This window comes from Camponotus floridanus, unplaced genomic scaffold (assembly GCF_003227725.1).
Source record: "Camponotus floridanus strain SB8 unplaced genomic scaffold, Cflo_v7.5 scaffold132, whole genome shotgun sequence".
NCBI lineage: Eukaryota > Metazoa > Arthropoda > Insecta > Hymenoptera > Formicidae > Camponotus > Camponotus floridanus.
The window spans coordinates 615,694-631,103 of NW_020229251.1; the positions used below are offsets into that span (position 1 = coordinate 615,694).

The 15,410-nt window shown below is 43.9% G+C and overlaps 1 protein-coding gene and 1 pseudogene across 1 annotated transcript; one reads left to right on the forward strand and one right to left on the reverse strand.

The window, feature by feature from the left end:
• Positions 1-1,554: 1,554 nt before the first annotated feature.
• LOC112637119 (general transcription factor II-I repeat domain-containing protein 2A-like) lies at positions 1,555-2,184 on the reverse strand. The gene has a single exon (XM_025406114.1). The coding sequence runs from the start codon at positions 2,182-2,184 to the stop codon at positions 1,555-1,557; it is 630 nt and encodes a 209-aa protein (XP_025261899.1).
• Positions 2,185-4,326: 2,142 nt separating this feature from the next.
• LOC112637120 lies at positions 4,327-15,088 on the forward strand (annotated as a pseudogene).
• The last annotated feature ends 322 nt before the right edge of the window (positions 15,089-15,410 follow it).

The window sequence follows — 15,410 nt, forward strand, 5'->3', positions numbered from 1 at the left end:
TGGTATACGCAACTCATTAAATTCTTCAACTTTAAAACATAATATAATTGTTGATGAAAACACAGAATTTTGTCTCGCAATTAATATTGATGGACTGCCTTTAACAAAAAGCACATCAAGTTCTTTTTGGCCAATTTTGGGTACAGTAAAATCAATTAAAAAGTTGAAAAATCAAGTATTTATAATAGCTTTACATTATGGAAGTGAAAAACCTAAAACTAGTGAATTTTTAAAAAATTTTGTAGAAGAATGTATAGAACTATCAAATGGAATAATGATACAATCTGTGTTATGTAAATTCAAAATTTCAATGTTAATTTGTGATACCCCAGCTAAGTCTCATATTTTATCTGTTAAGAGCCATTCAGGTTATTTTTCATGTACAAAGTTGTGACGATGCTCTCGCATCGTCACTGTAAATAATATTGTAAATAGTAATGTTAATTCGTTCATGTGTTCATTTGTTCATTGTTCTTTAAATTGTTCTTATGGTTATCTGGTGATTTATAAAATAAAGACGTTAACTATAGTAATTTTTCGAGTAAATTCCTTACTCGACGCCTCTGGCGCCCACCTGCGATCCCGCCTATGTTTCCCCACCTAGTCCTACTCCCTGCTTGACGCACGCGAGCGTGGGGGGCCCTCGAGCCGTATAAAAGCCGGCTCGCGCAACAGACCGGTATCTTATTCCTTTCCAGCTTCCGACCAGTTCTGAACCTCTGGGGATACCCGAGACATCTTGAATCCTGACCGCTCTTGCCGACGGAGACGGCGTGACCTCTCCGCCGCCTGGGTTTGCCCGGCATTCGGCTTCCTGACCGTTCCCGCCGACGGAGACGGGTGTGACCTCTCCGCCGCCTGGGTTTGCCCGGCATTCGGCTTCCTAATCGTTCCCGCCGACGGAGACGGGTGTGACCTCTCCGCCGCCTGGGTTTGCCCGGCATTCGGCTTCCTGACCGTGCACGCCGACGGAGACGGGTTTGACCTCTCCGCCGCCTGGGTTTGCCCGGCACTCGGCTTCCTGACCGCGCACGCCGACGGAGACGGGTCTGACCTCTCCGCAGCCTGGGTTTGCCCGGCACTCGGCTTCCTGACCGTGCACGCCGACGGAGACGGGTCTGACCTCTCCGCAGCCTGGGTTTGCCCGGCACTCGGCCTCCGCGCACCGCCGTACTCCGCAATCGCGACACGCTCGCCGACCGAAACCGCGACCGACCATCTAGGCCACGGGTGCCCAATTAGTTAGTCCGAAGAGCCAAATTTCAAATTTTGAATATTGCCTGCGGGCCAGACTAAGATTAAGTTATTGCCCTCTTTGCGTTACCCAGAGACCACCACGTGGAGGTGAGGCAATGATAATCCCCATTTTTGTTCTTTTTTATTTTTGTTTTTTTTGTTTTTTTATATATTTTTTTTGTGCTTGTTGTTTTTTTATGTTTTTTTTAATGTTTTTTTTATAATTTTTTTATGTTTTTAATTGTTAATTTAATGTTAAACAAAGTTTACAATATATTTAATTATATTTTTATGTTTATATATGTTTCTAAATAAAAACTAATGTGAGAAGTGCGATTTTTTGTCTTTAGCCAACTTGGTAAACTCAGGATTGTAGCTAGTAGTAGCAGCAACCAAACAATCCTCAAGATGACGATCGGTTAGTCGGTTTCGAAACTTGTTTTTCACATAATTCATTTTTGAGAATGCAGCTTCGCAAATATAAGTTGATCCAAACATTGTCAATACAAACGAACTTATCTTTCGTAGATTAGGATAAGTTTCAACGGGCAAAATATCAGTCCAAAACATGGTTATATGTGTTTCTTGATAACTTTCTTTTAATACACTGCTTTCTTGTAATTCGATAGTTTCCAGTTGAAGCTTGGCTTTATCAATACCACTGAAGAGATGCATAGCTTGTGTAACCCAGTTACTGTTGGGTTCCATAGAAAACGGAGTCTTTAAAGCAGTGAGTAAATCAGAGATTTGATTAAATCCTGAAAATCGCGAAGAAAATTCGATCTGCACTTTTTGTAAAAACTCGACAAAGATGTCCATGCCAATGTTTTCATTAGGATTGTTTTCAATATGAGCTTTCAATGAAGCAAAATGAAGCAATTCCTTTGAATTTAAATCATTTTCGAACAACTGCAATTTCCGCTGGAATGCTTTTATTATTTCCCACATATCGCAGAGAACCTTATTCTTCCCTTGCAAATGTTTGTTTAGTTCATTAAAATGGGAAAACACATCATTCAAAAAACAAATTTTGCTAACGTTCTTTATATCACTCAAGAATTCGAAGTATTCATTAGCAGTCTTAGTATTTCTGGACTCAAGAAAACTGCGAATTTCTGATAGTAAGCATATTAATCTGTTCAATACATTGCCTTTACTTAGCCAGCGAACATCATTGTGAACAAGCAGATCTATGTACTCGCTTTCACATTCTTGCAAAAATGTTTTTAGTAAACGGTGTTGTAGAGCCGAATGCGAGCGCAGATAATTAATTATTTTCATAGCTGCTGTCATGATATTCTTAAGATCACCAGAAAGTTTTGCGCAAAGAACAGTTTGATGAATTATGCAATGCAAAGCAATAATCTTGTAATTTCGATTTTTTATGAGTGTAATGAAACCATTAACCTTACCAATCATAGCCGGCGCACCATCAGTTGCTATCGAAAGAATATTATCGAAAGATTGTTAGACTCCATGAACTTTTGAAAATTTTTGAATAGTATTTCACCGGTTGTGCGATCATGAAGTGGCAATAATGTTAAAAGTTCTTCTTTAACTTCACTGTTCCAAAGATATCGAATATAAACTGCCATTTGCGAAATATCAGAAATATCAATTGACTCATCAAGTGCAAGTGAGAAGAATTTTGCTTGCTGCAGATCACGCAAAATGTTTTCGTGAACTGATCTTGAGCAAGACTCAATTTTTCTAGTTGCCGTGTTGCGCGATAAAGGAATTTTTTTGAAAGTTTCGGATACTTCTTTTTTATTTTCAAAAAGAGTATTTGCGGCTTCAAGTAAGCATGATTTAATTATTTCTGAGTGAGAATAAGGAACCATATTTTTCGCCATAATCCAAGAAATTCGTAAAGAAGTTTCAGCGCATTTTTCTTGCTTAGTCAGAGCACGTTTCATTATTAAGTTTGATTGTTCACGTGACTTTTGAAGCGATGTTATTTTTTCATTACGTAGATCAGATCCTTTTGGATACTCTTTGTCATACTTAAAAGCATGTTTTATATCGTAATGTCGTTTCAAATTAGCGGCCTTATTAACCGCCACCGTTTCATTACAAATTAAGTACGTTGGTTTGGCATTTTTGTTATCAGGAAGGATGAAAAAATATTCTTCAGTCCAATGCAATTGAAAAACTCGATTTTCCGAATCAACTTTACGACGCTTTGGCTCGGACATTTCGAATGTTAGAAAAGCGAAAAACGCAGGATGCAACTAGTTTTGAATAAAACCGAATTGAAAATAGCGATAGAAATAAGCGGTAACCAATAATGCCAGAAACTAAGTCCTTGATAGCATGCAATAGCAGCCGACTAAGGCAAGATCGAAGTGATCCAGCCGACTAAGGCAAGATCGAAGCGATTCGTACGATGCGTATTTCTCGAGATATTTTGATGTCTCAAGTTAAAAAACTCACCCTGTATATATACGATTCGTGCTTGTTCAATGATGCCAGAAACAGTCTCGGCGTCTTGCCCGTCTCGGTAGCATGGGATAGCATGTGGAGAATACGATTATATTTGGGAGTACGGTTGCGCGTGCGGGCCGGATTGAAAGGCTGCGCGTGCCGGACATTGGGCACCCGTGGTCTAGGCTAAGTTTACTGTAATCGTCCGTAGGTTAAGTTAGAAGGATAAGTACTAGCGCACCATCGTAGGCTAAGCTCGCGTAATATAAGTTAGTTATAATCACCGCGTAGGATAAGACCTAGCATAAGATATTTACCAATAAAGGCTTGTTGATTACTGAAAGAGGACTCGTAAGCTTGACTCTCCTACCTACTCCCGAATCTTGGCACCGGCGAGCCAGTCCGTGGCGAACGGGATAGGCCGTACCGTTACAAAGTGTACTGAAGAAGGCGACATGGTTAACAATGTTTTATGCTTTCATAAAATTGAAAATTATGAAAAAAGAACAGATCATTCATTTAGAAATACTCTTCAAGTCGAACATCATACAGGAGAAACACTTTGGCTTCAAATTCCCAATTTTAATATGATTGACAATGTACCTTTAGATTATATGCATATTCTTCTATTAGGTGCAACAAAAAGGTTGTTATGCTGTAAGCGTTATGGATGGATATTTGGCAAGTCTCCTCATAAATTACGCTTCAAGTATTAATAAAATTAGCAATCTTCAGCTGTTAAAAAAATATATTCCTTGTGAATTTGCAAGAAAAACTCGGCCAATAAATGAATGTAAAAGATTTAAAGCAACCGAGTTTAGACTCTTTTTATTATACACAGGTCCAATAGTTTTGAAGAAAATAATACCATTGAAAGAGTATAATAATTTTCTTATGCTAAGTTTAGCAAGCTCGATATTGATAAGTAACACTATGTAAAATTTGAGAATTATATTTCTTATGCCGAAGATCTAATGAAACATTTTATTAAGAATTCTATTACAATTTATAGACCTGATTTCATTTCACACAACATACATAGTTTATTGCATTTAAGTGATTGTGTGCGCCTGTTTGGTTCACTTGATGAATTTAGTGCCTTTCCATTTGAAAATTACATGCAGAAGATAAAAAAGAATATTCGTAGGCATTCGCAGCAGTTGCAACAAATTGTGTGTAGAGTTAGCGAGGAAAATAATTTTTTGCAACCAATACAATCTACAAATGATAATTCCGTAACATTATTGCGGGAACATTTTAATGGTCCATTGATAAATAATTGCACTTCTCCGCAGTACAGGAAGCTTAAAACGATTAATTATTGCTTAAATGTTTTAAAAGTAGCTGATCGATTTGTTGAATTGGATGATACAACTATTGTTGAAATACAAAATTTTGCTTCATATCAAAATGAAATATTCCTAAAAGGAATCAAATATATTGCACATAAAGATTTCTATTCAAAGCGATGTTTTTCTTCATTATTTGATATTAAAGTAATTACAAAATATAATACTGAATTGAAAATGTGGAGAATGGACAAGATCAGAAGAAAATTATTAGTTTTACCATATAATGATAAATATGTTGCATTTCCTCTACTTCATTTATAATTGCTTTAATTTCATAAAAATATTAAAATAAATACAAATAAAAATAATGAAAAAATTTTGAAATTATATGGTTAATTATGATATTTATTCTATTCTTTTATTGATCTTGATTTCTTTGCTAAATCATAAGTTTTCTCAATTGGCATATTTCTATTTGTATACAAGTGATTCGAGAAATTTAATAATTGCATTTATAAGTTTAAGGAATTGCTATTGATTATATAGATAACTTGGCTTGTCGTGCGATTCAAACAGGAAGATACTGTTGAGGCAGTACCGAAAACATGGTTTCTGTCAAAAGAATCTGCATGTTATTGGCCACCAAAAAGTTACGATAATACAGCTATTAAAGCATTAATAAAAAAGAAGCATAATCCTGGCTCGACATGGAAAAAATATGAAGCAATTGTTTTAGGCACATATAGTAAATATTATTTATATTATGTTAAATTTTTATTAAATTGTATTATGTAAAATTTTTATTAAAACAAAATAATTAACTTTTAATTCGTTTAGATGATTTAAAAATTGCTAAAAAAAAGGTAATCAAAGCCCAAAGTACAGATGACTTTTTATCACATACAGAGACCTTAACAAAAAAAAAAGAATAAAATGCATAAACGGAGACAAGACAAGAAAAAACACAATTCCTCAGATACTGATAAATCCAATGAGTCTAACTGTGATATGTCTGATGAAGATAGTAACACGTACCCATGATTTTCACATTTTGGCAACACACATGTTGAACGTGGTAAAATAATTAAATTTTTCTAGTAAAAATTTGTTTAATTTTCAAAAAGTAATTTTTTTATATTTAATATACAGACAGTAATCACTCTCCAACGGAAAGTCAAGATAAAAATATCACTAATGGTAAGAGTTTTTGAAATTTCAATTTTTATATCAAAATGCACGTTTGCATTGTTAATTAGATCAATATGTTAAAGAAAATTAAGTCCAAAGCCGCGTATAGGTATAAATTTGAATATAGATTTGAAAAATTAATTATCAATTCAAATAACATTAACGTTTATTCTAAAAGTATATAAATTTATTCCATTGTAAGGCTGACAGCACATGAACGGATTCAACACGGAGCAGAAAAAGTCATCATTACTGTTCGCGAATGAGTTATTCGAAACGAGAGGCGCGACAGAAAAGGTCTTGAACTTGGACACTGCACAATTGAGAAAAAACAAGCCACGACACGTATGATTTTTTTTGTATTTTTGATAGTTTTATTTTTAACACCACACGATGAATAAAGTTTTACACAAAATATATATATATATTTCAGAACTCGAAAAATATTGCCGAAATTAGTTCAAGTCCGTAATCGAGAGGAAAGTCCGAGTGAAAAAGCGGTCGAGTAATACTGCGAAGCGATTTACAATAAGTGCGGTTTGGCGAAAAGTGCGAGACTTCGGCGTGTCCTCGCGTGGTGCTCGTTATATACCGGGCAGATTTTTGGGCCCGTGTCGACGTGGCCCAATTAACTTTGTATTTTGGCGGTGACCTCAGGGCGCCGCGCGTCATTGGTCGCTGATGAGGTCTACCGCTGACAATGAGTTAATTGTCATGCGCGCGATCTTTTTAGATCAGCTGATTAGTGATCAGCTGATCGTGACGCATGGGCGCGCATGACCATAAACTATACAGTTTTCGGCGACCGTTGACACTGTTATTGTCAATGGCAGAGACAAACGTTTTTTGCGATGGCAACAAAATAGAGATAACTCGAACGATCGGTTTTTTTTCTATAAATAGAAACGTCGAGAAGATTCTCGACGTCCGTTAATTTGAAAAATTTCGGTTTTCAGTAATAATGAGCTGAGATGATATGCATGCGAAATATGAATTTCAAACATCCCGCCCGCCTCGTCAGTACATGACGAAATGAATGAGTGCGTGTAAGTACACTGACAGATGTCATGAACAGTTCGATTTGTGAATTGTGAATCGCGCGTGATGAATGGAATGTGGTGATGATGCAACGTAACAACACGTGTGATTCAGTCTATTTAAATTTTCGCTTGAGTGAGTATTGCGTTTTGGTGAAATATTGTGACGGTGAATAATGAGAAACATACTCGTGATGTTGTGTACAATATGTAAAAGTATTGGCGGTTGATTTCCAAAACGTGGAGTGCGGTGATGAGTGATCGTGAAATCGCGACGTGAAAATGAAAAAAAAAAGGAAAACGCGAGAAGACAATTAATAACGCGATCCGCCGATCGTACGTGAGGTTATAAGTGACGCGAGTGAAGTGCGATGCGGTGAAACGAATTAGTGAGAAACCGCAGCAAAAAAAAAGGGAGAAACGAAATAAGAACGTGTGATTGTGCGGGCTCACGAATCCGGTTGTGATGAGTCTGCCCTGGCGTTGTCTCCTGGCAGGACGATGATCTTCGCGAGTGGCCGAGTGAACTCCGAAGATGCGGTGCGGACGGTGACGACGCGTGTGATTCCGTCGTCTCCTGGGTGCAGTGCCGTGATGCGGGCGAGTGGCCATCTCGTCGGAGGCGTGATCTCCGATCGCAGCAGACACAGATCGCCGATGCTAGGGCCGGCTTCGTCCTTGGTCCACTTTGGTCGTGACGCCAAAGTGCTGAGGTACTCGCGCGTCCACCGTTCCCAAAAGTGGTCGCGCATTTTTTGAAGAAGCCGCCACCGAAATAGAGCGTTGTCCTTCTCGGACGTGAGTGACGACTCAGGAACGGCCACGAGGGGGGCGCCGATGATGAAGTGCCCTGGTGTTAGCGCCGCCAGATCGTCGGGATCGTCCGTCAGCGGCTGCAACGGACGCGAATTTAGGCACGCCTCCACCTGAGTGAGGAGGGTCGCCATTTCCTCGTAAGTGAGAGTGGCTTCGCCGATGACCCTTCGGAGGTGGTGTTTGGTGGATTTGACGGCGGCCTCCCACAGTCCGCCGAAGTGTGGTGCTGCGGGGAAGTTGAACCTCCATCTCACGCCGTCGGAAGCTGTTGCGTGAATTATCCGACGGCCGTCGGAAGAGGAAGCGCGGAACAGCTCCCGCAGCTCACGGTCAGCTCCGACGAAGTTCGTGCCGCAGTCGGAGAAGACGTCGCTGCAGAGGCCTCGCCGGGAAACGAAGCGGCGGAAGGCAGCTAGGAACGCCTCGGCCGTGTAGACCGTGACTGCCTCCAGATGGACCGCCTTGGTGCTGAGGCAGACGAAAACTGCGATGAAGCCCTTGGATGCCTTGTGGCCTCGTCCCTTGCTGGCCCGAATGAGGATAGGGCTGGCGTAGTCGACCCCGGTGCGCAGGAACGGGCGTGCAGGAGTCACTCGTTCCCGGGGCAGATTGCCCATGAGTGGTTGCGGTGCGGCGGCTCTCTACCGCGTGCAGGTGACGCATCGGTGGATCGCCCGCTTGACGACTGCTCGACCACGTGGGATCCAAACTCGTTGACGAAGCAACCCGAGGGTAAGCTGCACTCCTCCGTGCAGGGTCCGCCGGTGGCAGGAGTCCACCATCAAGTGAGTCAACCTTGACTCCGGTGGGATAATGATGGGATGCCGCTCGTCGTGAGACAGGATGGCGTTCTTCAGTCGTCCTCCGACTCGCATTACACCGCTGTCGTCGAGGAACGGACTTAGCTTGGTGAGAGGACTTCTGGCTGGCAAGGCGCGTCCTTTGCTGTGATCTCGCCGAGGAAGTGCAGAGTCTGTGTGGTGCGAATCTAGTGAAGGAGCGCGTCTTCGATCTCGCAAGACACGAGTGAGAGTGCGGCGTCAGCGGTGGTGCGAGATCTCCGGGTGCCGGTCCGTCGCCATCGAAGACACCAGGCTGTTACTCTGAACAGTCGGTGCAATGGAGCTGAGGACGAGAAACGGAGCAGGAAGGCCGACTCGGAGACGTCCTTGACAGCCGCCGAGAGTGAGGCGACGGCTCTTTGCTCCGGCACAGCAGCGTTCAGCAGGGCACCGTCGTTGTTCGGCCACCTTGCTTGGTCCTCTGAAAGCCAGGATGGTCCCGTCCACCACAGAGGATGACCGACCAGGTCGCTGGGCAGAACTCCTCGGGAGGCGCAGTCAGCTGGGTTGTCCTTGCCCGGCACATGTCACCATTGCGCCTCGGGTAGCCGCTCCTGGATCAGCGACACTCTGTTGGCCACGTAGGTCTTCCAGCGGGAGGCGTGTCCGTGGATCCAGTGAAGAGTGACCCTGGAGTCCGACCAAAAGAAGACTGGAGCTGAGGACAAACTTAGCAGAGTGCGCGTGTGAACGACGAGGTTCAAGAGGGCGGCCGCGCATAGCTCGAGTCTCGGCAAGGACACGGGCTTCACAGGCGCGACCTTGCCCTTAGCGGTCAGCAGGTGGAGTGTGGTGCCCCTTCCAGTGGAGGAGCGGAGGTACACCACGGCGGCGTACCCTCGCTCCGATACGTCGGCGAATCCGTGTAGTTCGACGTGTGAGTGCGGACCGTCGCTGCCGAGCCAACGAGATACCTTTATCTCGTTGAGGCGCGGAAGTTGCGAGAGCAGGTTCCTCCAAGCGAGCGTGTCCGGTGATGGAAGTGGAGTGTCCCAGTCGATCTTCTGGAGCCAGGCGGACTGGATTAGGATCTTGGCTCGCATTGTGACCGGGGTGATCCAGCCGAGAGGATCGAACATTCGTGCGGTTTCGGACAGGACACGCCGTTTTGTTAGTTCGTCGAAGTGACGTGTCGGTTGGGAAAATGTGAAGTGGTCACTGGCCGGGTGCCAGTGAAGACCCAGTGTTGCGTGACTCTCGTGTGACCACGAGTGAGGTGAGTGGGTCAGCCGGTGCTCGTGCGGAACGCCGTCCAGGATGCTGAGGTGGTTGGCCGCCCATTTCCGAAGAGGAAACCCGCCCGCCATGCAGAGGCTGCGGAACTCCCGTTGCGCTGCGGTGGTCTCCGAGAGGGTGCTCGCGCCGGTCACGACGTCGTCCACGTAAGTATCGCGGCGCAGCGCGACAGCTCCTTGCGGAAATCGGTGACCTTCGTCGTCGGCGAGCTGGTGCAAGGTCCGTATGGCGAGGAATGGCGCGCACGCCAAGCCATACGTGACCGTTCGCAAGCGGTATTCGCGGATGTCGTCAACGGCACGGTGCCGCCAAAGTATCCGCTGATGATCGCGGTCGTCTGGATGAACGAGAATTTGGCGGTACATTTTCTCAATGTCCGCCAAGAAGACGTAACGGTGCCAGCGCCAGCGCAGGAGTACGTCGGCGAGAACTGGCAAGAGGTTGGCACCAGTCAGCAGACTAGTGTTGAGTGAGGTGCCCGAGATCGTGAGCTGTGAGCCGTTGAACATGACCTTGAGCTTAGTGGTGGTGCTCGTTTCTCGCAACACTCCGTGATGTGGTAAGTAGCACCTTGCAGTATCTTCTTGTTGTGATGATGTGGTTACAGCTTCCATGTGTTGCAGGTCTTTGTAGTCCTTCATGAAGCTGCGGTTGCCGCGCAGAGGTTGCCGCTGCTAGAGGTTGCCGAATCGAGCGTCCTTGTCGCAGCGGCGCTCCATGGCTCGGCCGGCCGACGGGTTCCTGACAGAGAGGGTGGAGCTCCGGAGAAGGGAAGCCTCACAATGTAACATCCGGCGGTGATGCGTGAGTGCTCGCGGACGAAGATGTCCTCGCATCTTCTCTCCTCCGGGGTAAGAGCGACGGGAGCGGTATGCTCCTTCTCCTGCTCCCAGAAGAGCTGCACCAAGTCGGTCAGCTGGCGGTCTATAGTGCATTGGTGAGCGGCATGGCTACCCTGGGTCGTAGCTCGGTGTCCTCTCGACAGGATCCACCCGAGGGAGGTCTTCTGCGCGATGGGCTCGTCTTTGCATCCCTTGCGGAGTCCATCTTGAAGGATGGCGGAATAGACATCCGCACCGAGCAGTATCTCGATTGAATCTCGGTCTAAATACTGCGGATCGGCCAGAGAGAGACCGCGTATGTGGGGCCAGGTGACGCTGGCTCGCACGATGGGCCCCTGGTACGAGGAGAGATGCGGCAGGACGTACGCCTGGACGGGGAGCGTTGCTCCAGTTATTGCCGAGGAGAGCGCCAAAGACAGCCGTCCGCGGGTTGCTCCAGAGGCTCCTCCGATCCCGGCTATCGTCATCGAGGAGCGGATCCGCGGCAGGCGCAATCGTTGTGCCAGGGCCTCTGAGACTAGAGAGACCTCTGATCCTTGGTCGATCAGTGCTTGGATGTCGTGCGGTCTTCCCACGTGGTCCTTGATAGTGACCCGTGCGCTGGCAAGAAGAATTGCCTTGCGGTCTGATGCAAAGCGTGTGGTGGACAAGGAAATCGCACCATCAGATTGCGAGTATGCGTCGTGCAGAAGCGTGTGGTGGCGTGCTTTGCAAGTGAAGCACGTTTTCGACGACTGACATTTTGCCAGGTAATGGTTGCCGAGGCAGTTGAAGCACAATCTGTTTGCTTCTACTAGGCCTTTTCGCTCGGCAGCGGTCTTGGCCTTGAACGTCGAGCATTGCATAATCGAATGCTTTTCTTTACAGGCGGCGCACGTTGACGAACCGGATGCGCGTTTTACAAAGTGCGACTTTGCGGACCGAGAAGTGTCTCCGGATTTCGCGGCAGTGGTTGGCTGCACGGCGTTCAGCGTGAGGATCTGCTTCGCTATGAAATCCATAAGGACGTCGTTGCTTGGCGGGTCGATGGAATCGCGGATTGAGGACTCCCACTGCATTCGAGTCTGTGGGTCAAAGCGCTCGACGAGCAGGTAATTGAAGAGGTCCATACCGTGTGTGCCGATGGGCCTTTCAACGCTCTCCTGAGCATTGATGGCAGTCGTGGCGGTGTTATAAATTCGGTTCAACTCGTCAGCGGTCGCGTTCTTCATTTTAGGCACGGCGGTGTAGGCAGCGAAGTTGGCGCGAATGAGCTCTCGCTTGTTCTCGTAGTGAGAACTTAAAATTGACCACGCCCTGTCATAATTGCCCCCGACAATCGGCAATGATCTAATTAGTTTTTCCGCAGGACTCTGTAAGCTCGTACGGAGATAGTGGAGCTTTTCCACGTCGGAAATGGATGTATTGCTCCCGATGATGGACAAGAAGATGTCGCGAAACGCGGGCCAATCACTGTATGCACCGGAGAACGACTGGAGCTTAATTCGCGGCAGCGAGGTCTTGAGCGTCTGCTCTTGGTGAGCCTCGACCTTGGGCGTAGTGGACGACTCGCCCTTGAGTTTGTTCGCGTATTCGACCAGCATGCTCCTTTATGTCACGTAGGTAGTTTCCGCGATATCGATAAAATCATTCTTTGCGTACTCACTCTCAAGATATTTGTCTTTCAGCGCCGTTACAATGAGGTCATGATGGGTCTCGAATCTGGTCCACAGCGTGTCGAGAATGCGGAGGCGAGCTTGAATCGCTTCGGCGGTGATACTCGAGACGCCCATCTTGAGCAGATTGTCCACGGCGCGAGACATTCGTCCGTGGATGTCGTTCTGCGCCTCCAACAGTGCCTTTAGATCTGCACTCATGATCACCTTTCAGTTTCAGATTCACGCACTATGTCACAAAGTTCACCCACGAACTGCGGATGCGGATAAAAAATCCGGCTCGAAGGACCAGAAAATGTTCGCGAATGAGTTATTCGAAACGAGAGGCGCGACAGAAAAGGTCTTAAACTCGGACACTGCACAATTGAGAAAAAACAAGCCACGACACGTATGATTTTTTTTGTATTTTTGATAGTTTTATTTTTAACACCACACGATGAATAAAGTTTTACACAAAATATATATATATTTCAGAACTCGAAAAATATTGCCGAAATTAGTTTAAGTCCGTAATCGAGAGGAAAGTACGAGTGAAAAAGCGGTCGAGTAATACTGCGGTTTGCGAAGCGATTTACAATAAGTGCGGTTTGGCGAAAAGTGCGAGACTTCGGCGTGTCCTCGCGTGGTGCTCGTTATATACCGGGCAGATTTTTGGGCCCGTGTCGACGTGGCCCAATTAACTTTGTATTTTGGCGGTGACCTCAGGGCGCCGCGCATCATTGGCCGCTGATGAGGTCTACCGCTGCCAATGAGTTAATTGTCATGCGCGCGATCTTTTTAGATCAGCTGATTGGTGATCAACTGATCGTGACGCATGGGCGCGCATGCCCGTAAACTATACAGTTTTCGGCGACCGTTGACACTGTTATTGTCAACGGCAGAGACAAACGTTTTTTGCGGTGGCAACAAAATAGAGATAACTCGAACGATCGGTTTTTTTTCTATAAATAGAAACGTCGAGAAGATTCTCGACGTCCGTTAATTTGAAAAATTTCGGTTTTCAGTAATAATGAGCTGAGATGATATGCATGCGAAATATGAATTTCAAACAATTACATTTATTTCTATGGTAGGTAGCCTGCAGTCCGCCCTGGTATGCTATCTTAAAAATACACATTTTAAAACTTTTTCGGCGTTGAATTCATTCATGTACTACTGACCTTAATATATCAGCCAATTATATTAAATAATCATTATTAATGAAATGAATTATATTTCTTGTTATTTTAAGATAACTTCAAAACTACAGACAACGCTGACATAAATGCTGGTAAATAATTATTTTTATTTATTATTATTGATTTTGTAATTTTTGAATATTCCTTTATGTATAACATTCTAATATGACTCAACTTTTAAATTTTCAGAATTTAAAAGACAATTTTTTAAAGAAATTCATCTTATTCATCTAAAATTAAATGACCTTATGAGGAGCATTGATATGCTTATAAAAAAAACCCGATGTACTGATGAACCAGATCTAAATGATGACACTAATATGGCTGTTAAGACTCTAATACAATCGTTTCCAGTCATTACAGAACAGCAACTAATGTCAATGGAAGAATGGGTATCAAATTCAACTGATAACATACATGCATTGGTGTGTATTGAATTATCCTATATATTTTTTTTTAATTTTATATTACATGATGAAAACTATTTTCTAATAAATTACTTTTCGAATTTTATATTTTAGAGTAATCAACTGCGTTTAATTGGAGGCACGGATCTTTCCCATCTAATCAAGGGCGTTATGTCGAGAATAATTTCCAACGAAGTTAGGATGCTATATTCTTGGGAGGGAGCTCGGCAAAAAAAACCTTTTAAATCGTTGAAGTTTGTCCAAGTTATCATTGGTAAAATATATTATTTTATATACTCTACATCGAAACAATTTTAAGCACATATACATTCTTGAGCAAAACCTAATGTAACTGTGTTGCGTAACTAAATGATGCTCAATGCAATAACCAAATATAAAAATTTTAATTTAAAACTAACTTTGTAATATAACTTTGTCGCTTTCACTTGATCTACTATTTCCGATTTAATACGTTCCTATTTATGGATCAGTCGGACATATTTTTAATATTGCATTACTGTATTAATGCGTAATATCATTTAACGTGCGACGAAGAAATCATAACAACCAGTCGCTTCGAAGTCTCAAGTTGTAATCCTGTTATACATGTATTATATGATGTTTCGCATTAAAATTCCTTGGTCTGTCCATACCGGTTACATTCCATAGTTACGTGATAAAGCTGAACTCAAGTACGCACATAATTTATATTCACTACATGATTTTAGGTATTGTTCGACTGAACTCCAAGACAAAATTTGCAACAGAATCGGACATTATAGAAGTAATAAGAAATTGGTTAGTTAGAAGTAAAGAACGCAGCAACAAATTTCAGTCAAAAATTGAAAGAAAACACTGTGCGTAAAACAGGTTCGGTTTGTGAAACAGATTCTACTTCTGAAACAGTCATGTTTGAAAAAGGGCCAGAATCTTAACGATTAAGATATAATTTTGTAACGGTACGGCCTATCCCGTGCGCCACGGACTGGCTCGCCGGTCCGTGCCAAGATTCGGGAGTAGGTAGGAGAGTCAAGCGTACGAATCCTCTTTTATAAACAACAGGTCTTTATTGGTAGCTAGTTTATCCAGGTTGACTTAACCTACGCAGAGCTTATACCTAACTATTTTTACGCGGAGCTTATACCTAACTTATTCTACGCAGTTAATTATTCCTCTAGCTTAACCTACGGACGCTTACGGTAAACTTAGCCTAGACGGTCGGTCGCGGTTCCGTTCGGCGAGCGTGTCGCGATTGCG

Excerpts from the sequence above, each read along its gene's own strand:
- LOC112637119 (XM_025406114.1), bottom strand. The coding sequence starts at position 2,184 with ATGTGGGAAATAATAAAAGCATTCCAGCGGAAATTGCAGTTGTTCGAA.